The sequence below is a fragment of the Gambusia affinis genome, linkage group LG15, assembly GCF_019740435.1.
Source record: "Gambusia affinis linkage group LG15, SWU_Gaff_1.0, whole genome shotgun sequence".
Lineage (NCBI taxonomy): Eukaryota > Metazoa > Chordata > Actinopteri > Cyprinodontiformes > Poeciliidae > Gambusia > Gambusia affinis.
Window position 1 is genome coordinate 11,643,101 of NC_057882.1, and position 14,646 is coordinate 11,657,746.

Sequence of the window (14,646 nt, forward strand, 5' to 3'; positions counted from 1 at the left end):
CTAATAAACTGCACATGGCCGGCCCACGATGAGTAATGTGGATACAATTTGCTATATAAAGCAGGAAGGCAGGCGACAAGGGATTCCAGCTCTGTTGCAGTAAGCATGTCTTTCAGTGACCTCATCTGCTTTAATCAAGGACTGTTAGAAGCACAAAAAACAGCATTTACAAGAGATTTCTTATACAAACCATTAACGGTAACTTAAATGTCCAGAAACTGAACACAATTATTACAGCATGCATGGCCAAGACCTACAGTATGCACAAAAACTGCTTAAAATAATTCAGCTCAAACAAAACTTTAGGTTTTGATCCAAAATAGATCGATATTCTTGTACATTTTGTGTATGGTTATGACCAAACGAAAGCAATATAAGTTTTCAATTTGGTTTGCTTTTATACAATCAAATCAATCAGAAGGACAGTTTTAAAAAGTGATCAGGAATCGTTTGTAACTTAACATGTTTTTTGCCATTTAAGGCATGGAAGCAGAACATTTCTAATTCAGTCCTAGCTTCTCTGTCGCATTCCAACCACAAACTTGAATGTATTTCATTGTGATTTTATTTTACAGAGCAACAAAAAAAAGCAGCAAACATTTGCAAAGAGGAAGGAAAATATTTTGTTCTTTTGCACTTTGAGTAACTCGAATTGTTTCCACGGTTCTCTTCAAAATAACTCAAAGAAGTTATTTTTTGATATAACTGCATGCAGTTATATTGGAAAAGTTGATATACCTTTCAGTCATCTTGTATCTTGTCAGCTCCTTCACATACTTCTTTATTTAACATGTTGCTACAATGTTTGAAAGTAGAAAATGATAAATAAATAAAAAACATTGTAAATGCCTTGTTCCAGTAATGTGAGTTAGACTGGTGACCAAATCTCATGTTATAACAAATCATCTTTCTGTCTATTGGGGCGTATTAACTGACAATTATGCACAGCTTTTCTGTTTTTCCTGCAAATAATTTGGCCTCCTCTGAGTAACAAGAAAGACTGCCCAGAAGGGTGTATCACAGTTTGACATCTGTGGGTTAAACTATTTCATTGTAGCTTTCTTCCAGAATTCCCCTGCATTTAACTTCATCCTTCTTCCCATCACCAGCTTCCCCACAGAATGGCTTTTGACAGTCCATTCTGAAAAACATCAATCCTTCTGCATCTCATGCGGTACCTGGTTTTGTTTTGTCACTTAACAAAACATACTCATGTTTGAGGCATGAATGATTTTTCAAGATGCTGAACAAAATTTGGGAAATTTGCTACTTCCCCTCCCAAGACACTAAGAAAATTTAGAAGTTTAGCTTTAGACACCCTACAATTTAGTTTTTCCACATATCTTCTTTCACAAGGGCAACATTTGGAGCATCTTCTGACGATCCATGTCCGTGATGATTGTAAAGTTTAGTCAGTGTGTTTCCTTATTGTTTACCGTAACATTTATTTGGTATTAAAGTCTCTTCCTTTGTGTGCTGTTAACTAACTGACAGAGTAATTTTGTAGGTTTTATGAAGACCAACTTGATGTTGTCCAGAGGCAACTGTGGGGGCTCAAACCCTGCTAATGGCCTGATTACCGTTAAAAGAATGTTGCAAAATTACTCATGTCATTAAACTACACAGTCTGATTACTGTACAAAAGCAGCCAAGAGATTAAATCAAACCATAAATTTGTGGGATTTCCCCTGGGAGAGGTATTGCATTGTAGCTAATAGCTTATGGTATCTTATTTTATTGCCTCTAAGAATGGCTGAGGGAGAAAGCACCCCAACAAAGTCCAAACCTATCTGTCCATCTCCCATCACTTCAGAACAAGAAAACATTGAAGGACATTACCTAAAAATGCCAACAGAGCCACATAATCTGCAAAAACAAACTGGATTATCCCCTCTACGGCAATTATGTCTAGAGATCCAGCATATAACCTACACAAACAGGACTGAAGACGAGGAATAGCGCTGACGTAATCCAACCCACCCATTTGGAATAATCCCAACTTTTTGTAGTTGATGTGAATACAGCTCCTGCTTTGGTTATACAAGAACCAGTTAGCTTTTTAAAACATTTTAAAAGTCCTGAAACAGCCCCACAAAAACACAACCCCTCTCCAAATTCACAAAACTTACATAGACTGGACAATCAAACTTACTTGATCCTGTCAGCAGCTCCAGATGTGTATTTCTTAATATGGCACAAAAAAGGAAGAAACTGTGATTATTAAGAGAGGAATCAAAAGCTTTAACATATTTCTAGTCTGAGGTGTTTGTTTCTGAATACAAAAAAAAAAGAGAAAAAGAGCCAAAATCTACAGCTAGTCAGTGGGGCAAATTAAGTCATAGCAAAGAACTAACTCCCTAATATGGCAATTTCTTCTCTCCTGCTATGTCATTTCTTATTCTTCTACTTAGCTGGCCCAAACTTTCACATGTCAATGATACACATTAGCACATCTGGACTGGATTTTTACAGGCCAACAATCGTGGTTTCTGCGGTTTACTTTTGGAAATATTTGTCATAGAACTCAATGTCTTCACTTGGCACCGGGTTTTATGTTCGCATTTAGCTCATCCCAGGATTTTCAGGGCTGGACGTGGTCAGACAGTGCGTATGCCGGCTGCCGTAGGAGTTTAGTGTTTGTGAGAAGTGCACAGGGTAATGGGCCTCTTTCAGCTCCAGGCAGATGGGCATTGGTTTGTGGCAACCAGTGCTGAAAAAAAAAAGACCTGTGATTACGGGGTTCAGGTTAAAGCGGACACAAAGTCAAGTATTGGGTTTTAAAACCTCGGCAATGGAGAAATGGGTCAACTGGAAACAGCTCTGGCATGGAAATGTTATAGGTTGGGACAGTTACCTCATAGAAGACGGTGTGCTCTAAACACTGTTTCTCACTAGGAAGATTTAAAGACTGGGTGGTGAAAGGCAATACTGAGCATTACTGGGTCTTTTCCAAGTCTCCAGAGCACAACTCCTAACACAGAGCCCATTAAAAAAACTAAATCATATTTAATATTCCCACTTTTTGAATAACATCATTCCTCTTTAAGTGTAATGGCCCTATACTCAGTCATGATATTTCTTTAGGTCTGTCAGTCTTGTGGTATCACTGCAAAGTCAGGCTCAGCTGCAAATGTAGAGCCTTCAGCCAAGAAGTCTGCTTCTGATATGAAATTAAACAGAAATCTCTGAAAGGATACTCACATTTTGTTTCTATAATCAGAGGAATCATCTTCAATGAAATTACAGTAATCCATCTTATAATGGCTGAGATTATGTATTTTTCTGTTGGGTTTTTTTTGGACAATTTATCTTAAGTGATAGAGGTTGGAAGGCCTCCTTGCCATCATCCTAATCTCTTGATAGGGTTCAAGTTAGGACAAGATGTTAATATTAACTCCAAGCAGAAGAAACATGGTGGCAAAATTAAGAGATTACTGCAGTGTGAATAATTTTGAGCTCAACTATATATGATATAATGTTTTTACTTTGGCTCTTCAGGCCTGTGTGGGTTTCCACGTTTTATATTCAGTTTCTTCCACTTCACAGCAAATTGTTCAAGGGTTTAAATAAGCTGACAGTAATCCAACATGGTACTGGACATTGTGGTGGATTGTTATTCCAAAATTATTTTGAAATTCTATCGACTATGTTTTTCTGGTATGTTGTGTCCTTTTCATAATTTTGGCTCAAACATTTTGTTCTAGTTGTTTTCAAACATGGACTGATGACTGGCAACAGCGCCATAAGATGTACCATCGGATAATCTGTAGCCATGTTTTCATACCAATTTTGCTTCTTCGAATTGAATTTATGCCTTAATATTCCAAGAAATATTATTTAAAGGGCGACAGGCGCAGCCTTTTTAAAATCCAATGTTTATACCTTAATTACACAGTAACCATCTGGCAAGTCATGCTGCTATTCCTTTGGAAGCATATTTCCTACAACTGAGCCAAGCATCGTATTTCTTTCTCATTTCAGCTTTGCTTCTCATGCTGCATTTTTGGTACAGCATTAGAAGGAAAATAATAATAACTCATGGGGTTCCACTTCTGACATTACTCCTTAGCTCCTGATTGTTTACAACAGGTTTCCAGTGAGTCTACGTGGCCGAAAAATCTGCTAATGCAAGCGATTCTCTCGCTTGGCTGGTGTTCCCCCCCATGCCCTGCTCAGATGTGTTGCTGTTTTTTTGCAGGATCTTTGTGGAGCCTCCACTTGCGACACTCTCGGCATGGCAGACGTTGGCACCATGTGCGACCCGAAGAGGAGCTGCTCTGTCATTGAAGACGACGGCCTGCCCTCAGCCTTCACCACCGCTCACGAGCTCGGTAACGCGCAGTTCTGACATGGCTTCCTCCAAAACACACATTTGTTGTGCATGTATATTCAGAAGATTGATATCTGTTGAAGTTAGTCGCAATTTGTCACATTACAGCCACATCATCTTCAATGATTGGCGTTTTATCTGATAGACCAACACAAGCTGCTGTATAGTTATGAAATAAACAACATATTAAATAATACTCTGAAAATGTGGCATGCTTTTCCATTCAGTCCCTTTACTCTGATACCCCTAAATCAAATGCACTGTGACTAATTTCTTATTAATTTGAGAACCAATCTACCTGTGTAGGATTTAATTCTCAACTTATTAATCCAGCTGTTCTATAAAGGTATCAGAGAACTTTAGTAAACACCAAGACAGGGTAGAGAGAAAGTTGTAGAAGAAAAAGTTGTTCTGAGTCAATGACATTTTTGTTTTTTACTTTTTAACCTATGAGCAAAAATAACTCTGCAGATCAAACTAAAGACATCCTTCCCCACTGGGAATCGTGGTGGTGTCTGCATCATGTTGTGTGGATTTTTCTCAGCCGCTGGGATCATGAAGCTAGTCAGAGTAGATGGGAAGATAGCTGGCGCTTCAAGGCAGTACTGGAAGAAAACCAGTTAGAAGCCGCATAAAACGTGAGACTGAAGTTTATATTCACCTCACCAACAGGGCAGCAATCCTAAACATTCCAGCTCACAATCATGCATTGCTTTGTGCTGCTTTATGTCATAAAACTCTAATTCAGGGGTCTCAAACTCCAGTCCTCGAGGGCCGCAGTCCTGCAAGTTTTAGATGTGCCTCTGCTGCACCACACCTGAATAGAATAATTAAGGCTCTGGAGAACTGGTCTACACAAGGTGGAGGTAATTAAGCCATTTCATTCCAGTGTTTTGTACCTGTGGCACATCTAAAAACTGCTGGACTGCGGCCCTCGAGGACTGGAGTTTGAGACCCCTGCAATTAAATACACTGTCGTCTGTGGTTGTAACATGACAAAATGTGAAGACCTCCAATTGACCTGAATACTTTTGCAAGACACTTTATTTATAAGAGACATCTGACATGTGTTCAACAGGCCATGTGTTCAACATGCCGCATGACAATGTGAAGACCTGTGAAGATGTGTTTGGAAAGCTGCAGGAAAACCACATGATGTCCCCTACGCTTATTCAGATCAACCGCACCAGTCCCTGGTCTCCTTGCAGTGCTGCCATCATCACTGAGTTTCTGGACAGTGGACATGGTGAGAATCTTGATCATATTTCTAATATTTTGAAATGTTAATGTGTTTGAATTGAACCACATTAAGATTTGACCTTTAGGTATGCGAGTGAAAATAAAAGGTTTTGACTTTTTCTTGTGCTTTTCCTCAAGACAACAGGAGTTTTTATTAAACAAACATCAGACCCTTGGGTTTCTAGTCTTGCATCAGCCAAACCTTTTCTATTACTGAGCTCAGAGGAAAATTGCAAAAAAAAAAAAAAAAAAAAGCAATTCATACATTTGGGATGCAGATTGTTTGCCAACCAGGCCAGACCACAGGACCCAGCCTTAGAGCAACGCAAAACTTATTTCAAAACTGCACCCACATGTGTCCCAAATTACAGGGGTTGGCTTTGCGAGAGCCACCGCTGTGGCTTGGAGACGAGCTGGCTCTGCCCAATGCTTCCCATGCAGGTTCACTACAAATAGGCAAACATCTTTCATTTTTCTTCACCTCCATTTTTGAAATGAAAATACTACAGTATAAATTTGCGAGAAAGACCAACAATCATTCTTAACACAACCAAAAGCATTGTCTTTTAGTTCAGGACATTGTTGCAAGCCGTTTTCTAAACACTAACTTTTAAAAGGTGTTGCCACAAGTGGCTGGATGGTTCCAGAATAATGCTACCTGCTCATCTCGCTACACAGATATTGTTTTCTTTGACTGCTCTTCAGAGGGAGATTAGGAAGGAAGAGGAGCGGTTCAGTTTATTGGGTGTAGAGTGAGTGTATATATAGCTGTTAGCCATCAGCTAATTTGTCTGGCTTCTCTTCCAAATTTGCTGTGAAATGGAATGAAACAAATATACCGCCAGCTGCTGCTTATCCATTTAGCTTTACAGCAGGAATGCAACAGCAGTTCAGAGTCAGACACTGCTTCCCCCCCCCCTGCACATAACTGCTTTTGGATGCAAAGATTACCCACAAGGATAAGTTGTGGACAATTGCAAGGAATCAAAACCACCTTCTGAAAGTACCCCATTACTTGGAAAGTTCTCGTGTGTCATCTGTATCTAGTGGTGACAGTGCTTTAATCTTTGCATAATTTACAAGCTGCCTTTAATTTTAAACCCATATCACAAAAAAGTCTAACCATGTTTGGTCAAAATGTTTCTGCATGTTAAGCAACAAGGGTGGGCTGGTGGGTTTTTAGGGGAACTTATGGCTGTGCTGGAGTCAGGATGGCTGTAGAGTGTGGGATACATGTGGACGACATGTATACCACAAGGTGCCATTCCCCCCAACAAAGCAATAAAATAAAAATAAAAACAACTAAGCAATTATTACAGGGATTATAAGTATGGATCGCATTGTTTTCTACATCTTTTTGTTAAAAATTTACTGACATCTGCAAAGTTTTGTAGTAGAAGGTTCAGAAACCACTGATGTTTAGCAGGAATTGAAAATTAAAGAGGCAAAATACTTTCACTACATTAGCAGGACTTGATGTTATAACAATAAAGTTTACCAAAGTTCAAAAGAAGATACTGAGCATGGCTAAAGCAGTGTTAGGCTCAAAATGAAACATTTTAGTGTGTGTTTTATATGGCTGTCATTACTCTTTCGTCACAATCAGTCACACCTCGGTCTTAAATTTGGACTTTAATGGGAATGGGGTGAGGACAAAGGAAAGAAAGATGTGGAAAGATAACATGCACAATGATTTCACTGTTTTGTTTTAGCAGAGAAGGAGTGAGCATGTTTTCAGATGACCTCTATGTGACTGACTTTTGGAATGTGCTTTTAGGACTAATTTCTTTAATTTTTTTCTATGAAAAGTCTGTTTGTGAGTGAACTGGAGAGAAAGCAAATCATTTAGGCAAAAAAAAAAAACCTGCCAGTGATAAACCTCACTGAAAAAAGGGATTGTATCAGTTAAATATAACAAGATTTGTTCAATAAAACCTCATTACACCTGTCCTAAAACATAATACTTTGTGATAACAGCTGAGGAAACTTCAGTCCCATTATCTGTGAAAACGGCTAAAATTCATCACCTTTTTTAAACTTGCCACAAAAACCATATTTATTAGTTAGGGACAAAAGACCATGGCGATCCAAAGTATGCAAAGTTATTTAATTTGGATCCAATAGTGCTTTCACTGTTTTATATTGTATTATTATTATCATGATCTGGCACAAACATGATACTCACGTTTTATGTTTTATGATGAAGATAAAGTTCTGACCTTAACATGCAGTGTTTTCAAAAAGTGATCTTGTTTGTTTGTTTAGCAAAACTAGTAAAATTTTGTCCTAAGTCATAAGATGTTTCTAAAATTGTCTTACTCTTACTAACTACCACAGCTTCTGTCTTGTAGGGGATTGTTTGCTCGACCAGCCTCAGAAAACATTAGTCCTTCCAGATGTGCTGCCTGGTTCCTCCTACGATCTCGATCGTCAGTGTGAGCTCGCCTTCGGAGAGGGCTCCAAGCCGTGCCCTTTCATGCAGCCGCCGTGCAGCCGACTGTGGTGCACAGGGAAGTCCAGCGGCCATCTGGTGTGCATGACTCGACATTTCCCCTGGGCAGACGGGACCCGCTGTGGCGACAGGCAGGTCTGCGATCGAGGCGTCTGCTCCGACAAACAGCTGCAAACCGTGAAGGTCCGACTGAAGCAAGGATTTACTAAGTCTCATCAGTAGACAACAGGGTGTGATTAATGGATGTGATTCTTTCAGTTGGATGGTCGTTGGGGTAAGTGGGGTCCATTCGGTTCCTGTTCCCGCACATGTGGAAGCGGGGTCCAGCTGTCTAAACGGGAATGTAACAACCCAGCCCCTTCAAATGGGGGCAAATACTGCCAAGGAGTACGGGTCAAATATCGCTCCTGCAGCCTCAACCGCTGCCCTGAGACAGGTGGGAGTCGCTCAAAGACAATTTTAACAATGAAAGTCTGAATTGAAAACCCAGTCCATTGTTAGCCATGCTTCATCTCTTCTGCCCTCGTCCATCTCTTTGTGTAGATAAGACTTATCGAGAACAGCAGTGTGAGACCTCTGGCCAGACATTCAGCAGTAGCCGTGTTGCCCAGTCTGTGGTGTGGGTGCCAAAATACTCTGGAGTTTCACCAAAGGACAGATGCAAACTCATCTGCAGGGCTAACGGGACTGGCTACTTCTATGTACTATCTCCCAAAGTAAGCAGATACTGGACTTACTCTTGCACTTTATTTTATTACTTTATTTTTTTTAGATTACTTTTCCTATTGAACAACATTTAGAACAAACTGAGCCTGTAAATAAAGTAACTCATGGGACAAATAACTCAGGTTTTAATAATAATAATAATAATAATAATAAAAATACTTATTTTAAGGGTCAGGATAAGCGCATTGTCTTTCAAAACTATTTAAACTCTGAACTTTCTCTCATTTTGTCACGTTACCAGCAGGTTTCACAATGGTGATCACAGTGATGCGCAATGTTGGTTTGGAGCCACTTAGTTTCCACATGGCTTTCCCTTCAACTCTTACAGAAAATTTGATTTCTGGAATAATATTTGTCCTATTAACAGATTCTCCAACCTGAGCTGTGAATTTCTGCAGCTCCTCCACAGTTACCATCTGCCACTTGGCTGCTTCTCCGATTAATCTTCTCTTTTCTCAGCTGGATTTTTGTCTGTAAAAAAAAATAAAAATACAACACTGCCTTCCACTTTGCTACCTTTTATTGCCCTATCACATAAAATACAGAGTATAGTTTTCAAGAAATCAGTTTTGACTTTGATAAAGTTTGGTTTACTGTTTTCTTTTGACAAAACAAAAATGATGGTCATGATTGACTTGTAAAAGCAGCAAAGAGGGCAAAACATCCAAATAGTTTTTATGTACACTCTACCAATAATACACATAGAAGCTTCTAGTGTCACAAAATGTAAAAAAAAAAAAAAATGTAAGGGATGTGAAGATTTCTGCATAACACAGCCATTTAAACCTCGAGAGAAGTAAAGCAATGGAGGGACAACAGCTTGTCTCCGTCAGACAGCAGGGCGTCGAGTGAGCAGGAGCAGCAGTGGGTTCACTCCTTTCTCCAGCTCTGAGTCCTTGAAGGAGTAAAGCTCTGAATTACCACTGGATATTTAACCCACAGAGACATGATATTAATAAAAATATACTCCCCCTCCCCCAACAGCTAATCCTAAAGCATAAATTGGTGTGTTGGAGTTGGTTCAAAACGTATTAGAGTTCACAGAAAAAATAAATAAATAAAAAATTGGGATAGAAATGTACATCATCCTGACAGATTTTCTTTTGTGAATGTTTCCACTTTGGAGTCCAAAACAGATTCATTACATCAGCAGATGCTAAGCAGTGACTCCTCCTACTGTAGTTTTGTCAAGGTCTCCCTCAGTAAGTGAGAGTGGAAAACAGGCTCCAAATGCAGAATTATAAGCTGAGATTTTCTGCAGTAAAGCTATGACTCATAATTTGTCACAGCAATTGCACTTTATAACATACAGAGTTGTTACAAACTCTGATAATGAGTAAAGGGGAGAGAAAAGAAGAATCAGCTCTGACCACTCACACTATTTCTATGTTCTTCACAGTGTTCACTCTTTAAAACTGGATTATAATCACTTCAATGTTTGAGGAAGTTTGTAAGATTCACAGACATTTATATTAAATAAAGCCTTGTGTCAAAGGAGCATAAATCTTCCACACAGATGAGCAGCATAATATATAAATAATTATGTAAATAAGCCCATAACTGAAATTATGTAAACTTTCACTATACAGCTTACCAGGTAAGCTGTATAGTAATTATTGATTAAACAAATTTGTCAGGGACCCACCAGACTGCTAGTTGTTTTTACTTGTAAACACATATCAGTGGTTTAAAATGTGTTGCAGCTAACGCTAGTAAAAGGTGAGAGATGTAAATTTGTATAACTGACTTACAAAGCTGAAAAAAAAAAATCCACTTATTTAAAAAGTTGGTGATCTTCCTTTGCAAAACTCAAATGAAAAGTTCCTGCTAGAAAAAAAGGCCAACTTACAGATTGGGGACTTTCTCTGGTTACATATGACATAGTTAATTTTTATGTACACTGGTAACTGCTGTGGAAACATAGGGATTAATAATCTACATTGTGAATGGTTGAATTAGTGGAAACATGTCTTAGGACTATTATTTTTTAATAGAATAGCTTTTCTTGCTCTTAATGACGTAAGAGTTGTACTTAATGTAGCTTATTAAGTCTGGAAATTTGACCTTGATTTCTATTTGTATAATACAGGTTGTTGATGGGACTCCATGCTCACCAGACTCCACAGGCATTTGCGTCCAAGGAAAGTGCATCAAAGCTGGATGTGACAGAGTAATTGGCTCCACAAAGAAGTTTGATAAGTGTGGAATCTGTGGAGGCGACAACAAGAGCTGCAAGAAAGTGTCGGGACTCTTCACCAAGCCTGTGTGAGTAAAACCAGTGACATCCCACTAAGGGATTCTTGTGCCTGCCTTTTTTCCCCACTCTCACTTCAGCAGAACTTCATTAGCTTCACCCTTGACAAAAGCACTCATTGACTATAAATGTTTTGGCATGCAGGCACGGCTACAACTTCGTTGTCGTGTTGCCAGTGGGTGCTGCCAATGTGGACATCCGTCAGCGAGGCTACAAGGGAATGATGGGTGATGACAACTACTTGGCAGTGAAGAACAGCAAGGGGCATTACCTTCTCAATGGGAATTATATTGTGTCCGCTGGCGAGAGAGACATCATTGTAAACAACAGCCTGTTGCGCTACAGCGGCACCACTGGCCTCTCCGAGACCCTGCATGCTGTGAATCCCCTAGGAGAGGCCTTGACCGTGGAAGTGCTGTGTGCAGGCAAGATAACACCTCCTCGCATACGCTACTCCTTTTACCTTCACCGTCAGACCAAGGAAGACAAAATGCTGAAGAAGGGGGAGCGTGCAAATTCGGAGAACAGCGTCCTGACAAAAGACGAAGTGAAGGAGGATGAGGAAGACAATCTTAAAAGCTCTTACAGCAAGATGGATGCTCTTGTCGGGAAATGGATATCTGCACCCTGGGAGGAGTGCTCGGTGTCCTGCGGCAGTGGTTTCCAGAGGAGGATGGTGCAGTGTCTAAAATCAGATGGCAAGCCAGGGCTAGACTGTGATTCTTCACAAAGACCCTCTGCCACCAGGGTTTGCGGAGACCCTTGTGCTGAGTGGCATATTGGGCAGTGGTCTCCCTGCTCCAGAACCTGTGGGAAGGGCTTCAAGAGACGACCTCTCCACTGCAAAGACCAGACTGGGCTTCTGCTCCCAAGGGATCTTTGCAAGGGCTTACGTAAACCTCAGGAGCTGGACTTCTGTAACCTAAACGCTTGTCAGTAACGTGAAACTATATATAAAAAAATATATAAAAAAATAAAAAATTAATAATAAATAAAATTCTGTGTTTCAAAGGAACCGAAACGAACACTCTAGCTAGTATTACACCATATCTAGTTGTTTCAGCTGTTGCGTCCTGCATTGTTGGACTGCCAGAGGATATTAATGGAGAGTGCTCAGAAGAAAAACAAGAATATGAAAGAGCAGCAGCCAAGGAATGAGTTCTGGCAGATCAGTTTCTGTGACATCAGTTTGGCTTTCAAAAAAAATCACCTCGCTGCAGCTTGATGAAAGCTACTCAATTTGAAAGTCAAATAAAACATAGATTCCCTGCACTGCTAGTTGATACAGAACCTTTAAGCAATCAGCTTATTTTAACAGAGTGAGTCTACAATCCATTTTATGTCACAATAGTTAAATTGCACAGACGTCAGGGTTTTAGCTATATCTCACAAACATTGGTGAAGTCAAACTGGGTGTCAAAAATATCTATAAAATTATCTAAACTGACAGCTGGAAAACTTTTGATGTTTCCTGACAGTGTCTTCATTTAATCATCAAACCATCATAAAATTCACAGTTATGCAGATACTGCTGTAGCAACAGCTATTTATTAGCAATATAATAATTATGTTTCCAGCTAAACAGAATCAGAAAAGGCGAATGACTGTCTACAGCATTAATAGGACACTTTATTTTTTCCACCAATTTAAAGGAAAATCTTCATTATGTGGTTAATTATGTTCCAATAATCTAAAATACTGGTTTGACATCAGTGCTCTGTTGTAAGCCTTTAAGGCTAATGTACTTCCATATCCAGTCTGTATTCTTCATACATGATTTTTCAAATTTTATGTCTTCAATAGGAGATGCTGGTGACTGAAATTGACTAATTTTGAGTTTGACATGTCTTGATTTTCAATCAACCAGTCAAAAACTGAAAAAAAATGTGTTTTTCTCCAACCAGCAAAAGCACCATGATAAGCTCTGTAATGGTGTCAATGCTGTTAATGAGTGAAGGAGAATTAGGTTAGTCATTACTAATTACTGAGGTGTTTAAAATTTTGTCACAGAGATTTTGAGAAGCAACCCAACCTAAGATGTTTGCAGTTTATTTATGCTCTGAAAGAGCAAGATTTTGAACAGATAACGGTAAGGCCCAACCGCATACACCGGAGTATTATATTCATCCTTTTTATATTATAATTATCTGACAGAACATGCTTCATTTGAAAATGTTGGCAAGCTTCTGGAAATCAGTTAGTGAAGCTAAAGATCTAAATTCTCTAGAATATGCACAATGAGTCTAACGAGTCGGTTATTAATGCTAACCATGCTAATTATTATCAAAGAATGCTAAACTGTGTAGTCATTTTGTGTTTGCTTTTAAATACTCAAACTTGTTTTACAATGACTGCTGGTTTAGTGATGTGGTCCACTAATGTGAATGTTTAATAAAAGTCAGAGTAGAGTTGTAAAAAATATTTTTGCTGTTATTCTTCTAGTTTTTAAAGAGAAATTGATTAAAAATCCATAACGGCATGCCGTATCTTAAAAATCTCAAAACAAATTTTTAATTGTATCTCTTCAGCTGATTCGTCTATTTGTGCATTGTGGTAACACTAGCTAAAATATTATTAAATATCGAAGAAACCTTTGGGTCATTTCACTTCTCCACCAAATTTTAAGCTCTTTTTCTCTACTGATTGTGTTTGTCAGATATCATTTTAGAAAATCAGATCATTAGAGCAACTCTTGAAAGCACATCTTCTTGATACAAATTAATAAATAAAAATCAAACCTCTCAATTTCCCTGACATAATACAAACTGGTAAACATTCACTCATGTAGGAAAAATATGGACTTGTTGTGCAAAGCCTTTAATCTGCGACCCTCGTTTGACCTTCACCATTTGTCTTCACTCTTCAGTGTCATCACGTCCTAAAGCCTGTTACGTCAAGCCTGTCTGGAACAGATACCACAAATAATTTAAGGTCAATAAAATAAAATAAAAAACACAGAGGGAATGTTGTTATCCTTGTATATCTTTATTCCTGGCCCCAGAGTCTGAACTAACTTGTTGTTCCTGAATGCTAGATGTAATCCTGCCATTTGTTATGTACTTCTATTTTTAAGAGGCCAGATTAAACAACCCTACAATATAAGATCCATCTTGCAACCAACTACAAGATGGATGTTATATTGGTGTTAGTTGTTTATATTTTTCTATGTTCTTAATCAGCTTTTGCACTTTGTACAGCAAAAGAAAACAATGACTTACATGAGCTGTACTGTATACTATGTATACATTTTCTCAGCTCTGTGCAAAAATATTTTTTTTCACATGTATTTGTAATTGTCTTTGACTTCTGCATATTTATTCCAAAATAAAGCAATTAATTGAAAGATCTGGTATTTAAATTTTTATCTCCTTTATTGATGTATAAGGTGTAACATGCATTCTCTGACTCAAACCCGCTGTCCTATTATGAACTATTATTAGTCAAACTAATATATATTTACATGTTTTTACTGATCAAAATAACACACTTAAGGAACAAGAAGTCTACTTCTGGTCATGCGAATAAAAGAGTCACTGTCAAATAAACGTTTAACAATCCTATTATTCAATTGATTACTAGTGATGTCTCTTTGGAGGGAATCGAATGTTCATAATTCATTCACTTCAACGAGCTGTTCGAAAGAAC

At 38.6% G+C, this 14,646-nt stretch overlaps 1 protein-coding gene across 1 annotated transcript in view; it reads left to right on the forward strand.

Moving 5' to 3' along the window:
* adamts15a (ADAM metallopeptidase with thrombospondin type 1 motif, 15a) overlaps nucleotides 1-14,344 on the forward strand; it is a 17,566-nt gene extending 3,222 nt beyond the window's left edge. Inside the window, exons 2-8 of the mRNA XM_044140925.1 lie at nucleotides 4,199-4,331; nucleotides 5,409-5,576; nucleotides 7,921-8,204; nucleotides 8,280-8,457; nucleotides 8,565-8,737; nucleotides 10,837-11,012; nucleotides 11,146-14,344. Of these exons, the coding sequence (XP_043996860.1) occupies nucleotides 4,199-4,331; nucleotides 5,409-5,576; nucleotides 7,921-8,204; nucleotides 8,280-8,457; nucleotides 8,565-8,737; nucleotides 10,837-11,012; nucleotides 11,146-11,941 (1,908 nt within the window). The 3' untranslated portion in view covers nucleotides 11,942-14,344. The remainder of the gene's footprint in view (nucleotides 1-4,198; nucleotides 4,332-5,408; nucleotides 5,577-7,920; nucleotides 8,205-8,279; nucleotides 8,458-8,564; nucleotides 8,738-10,836; nucleotides 11,013-11,145) is intronic.
* The last annotated feature ends 302 nt before the right edge of the window (nucleotides 14,345-14,646 follow it).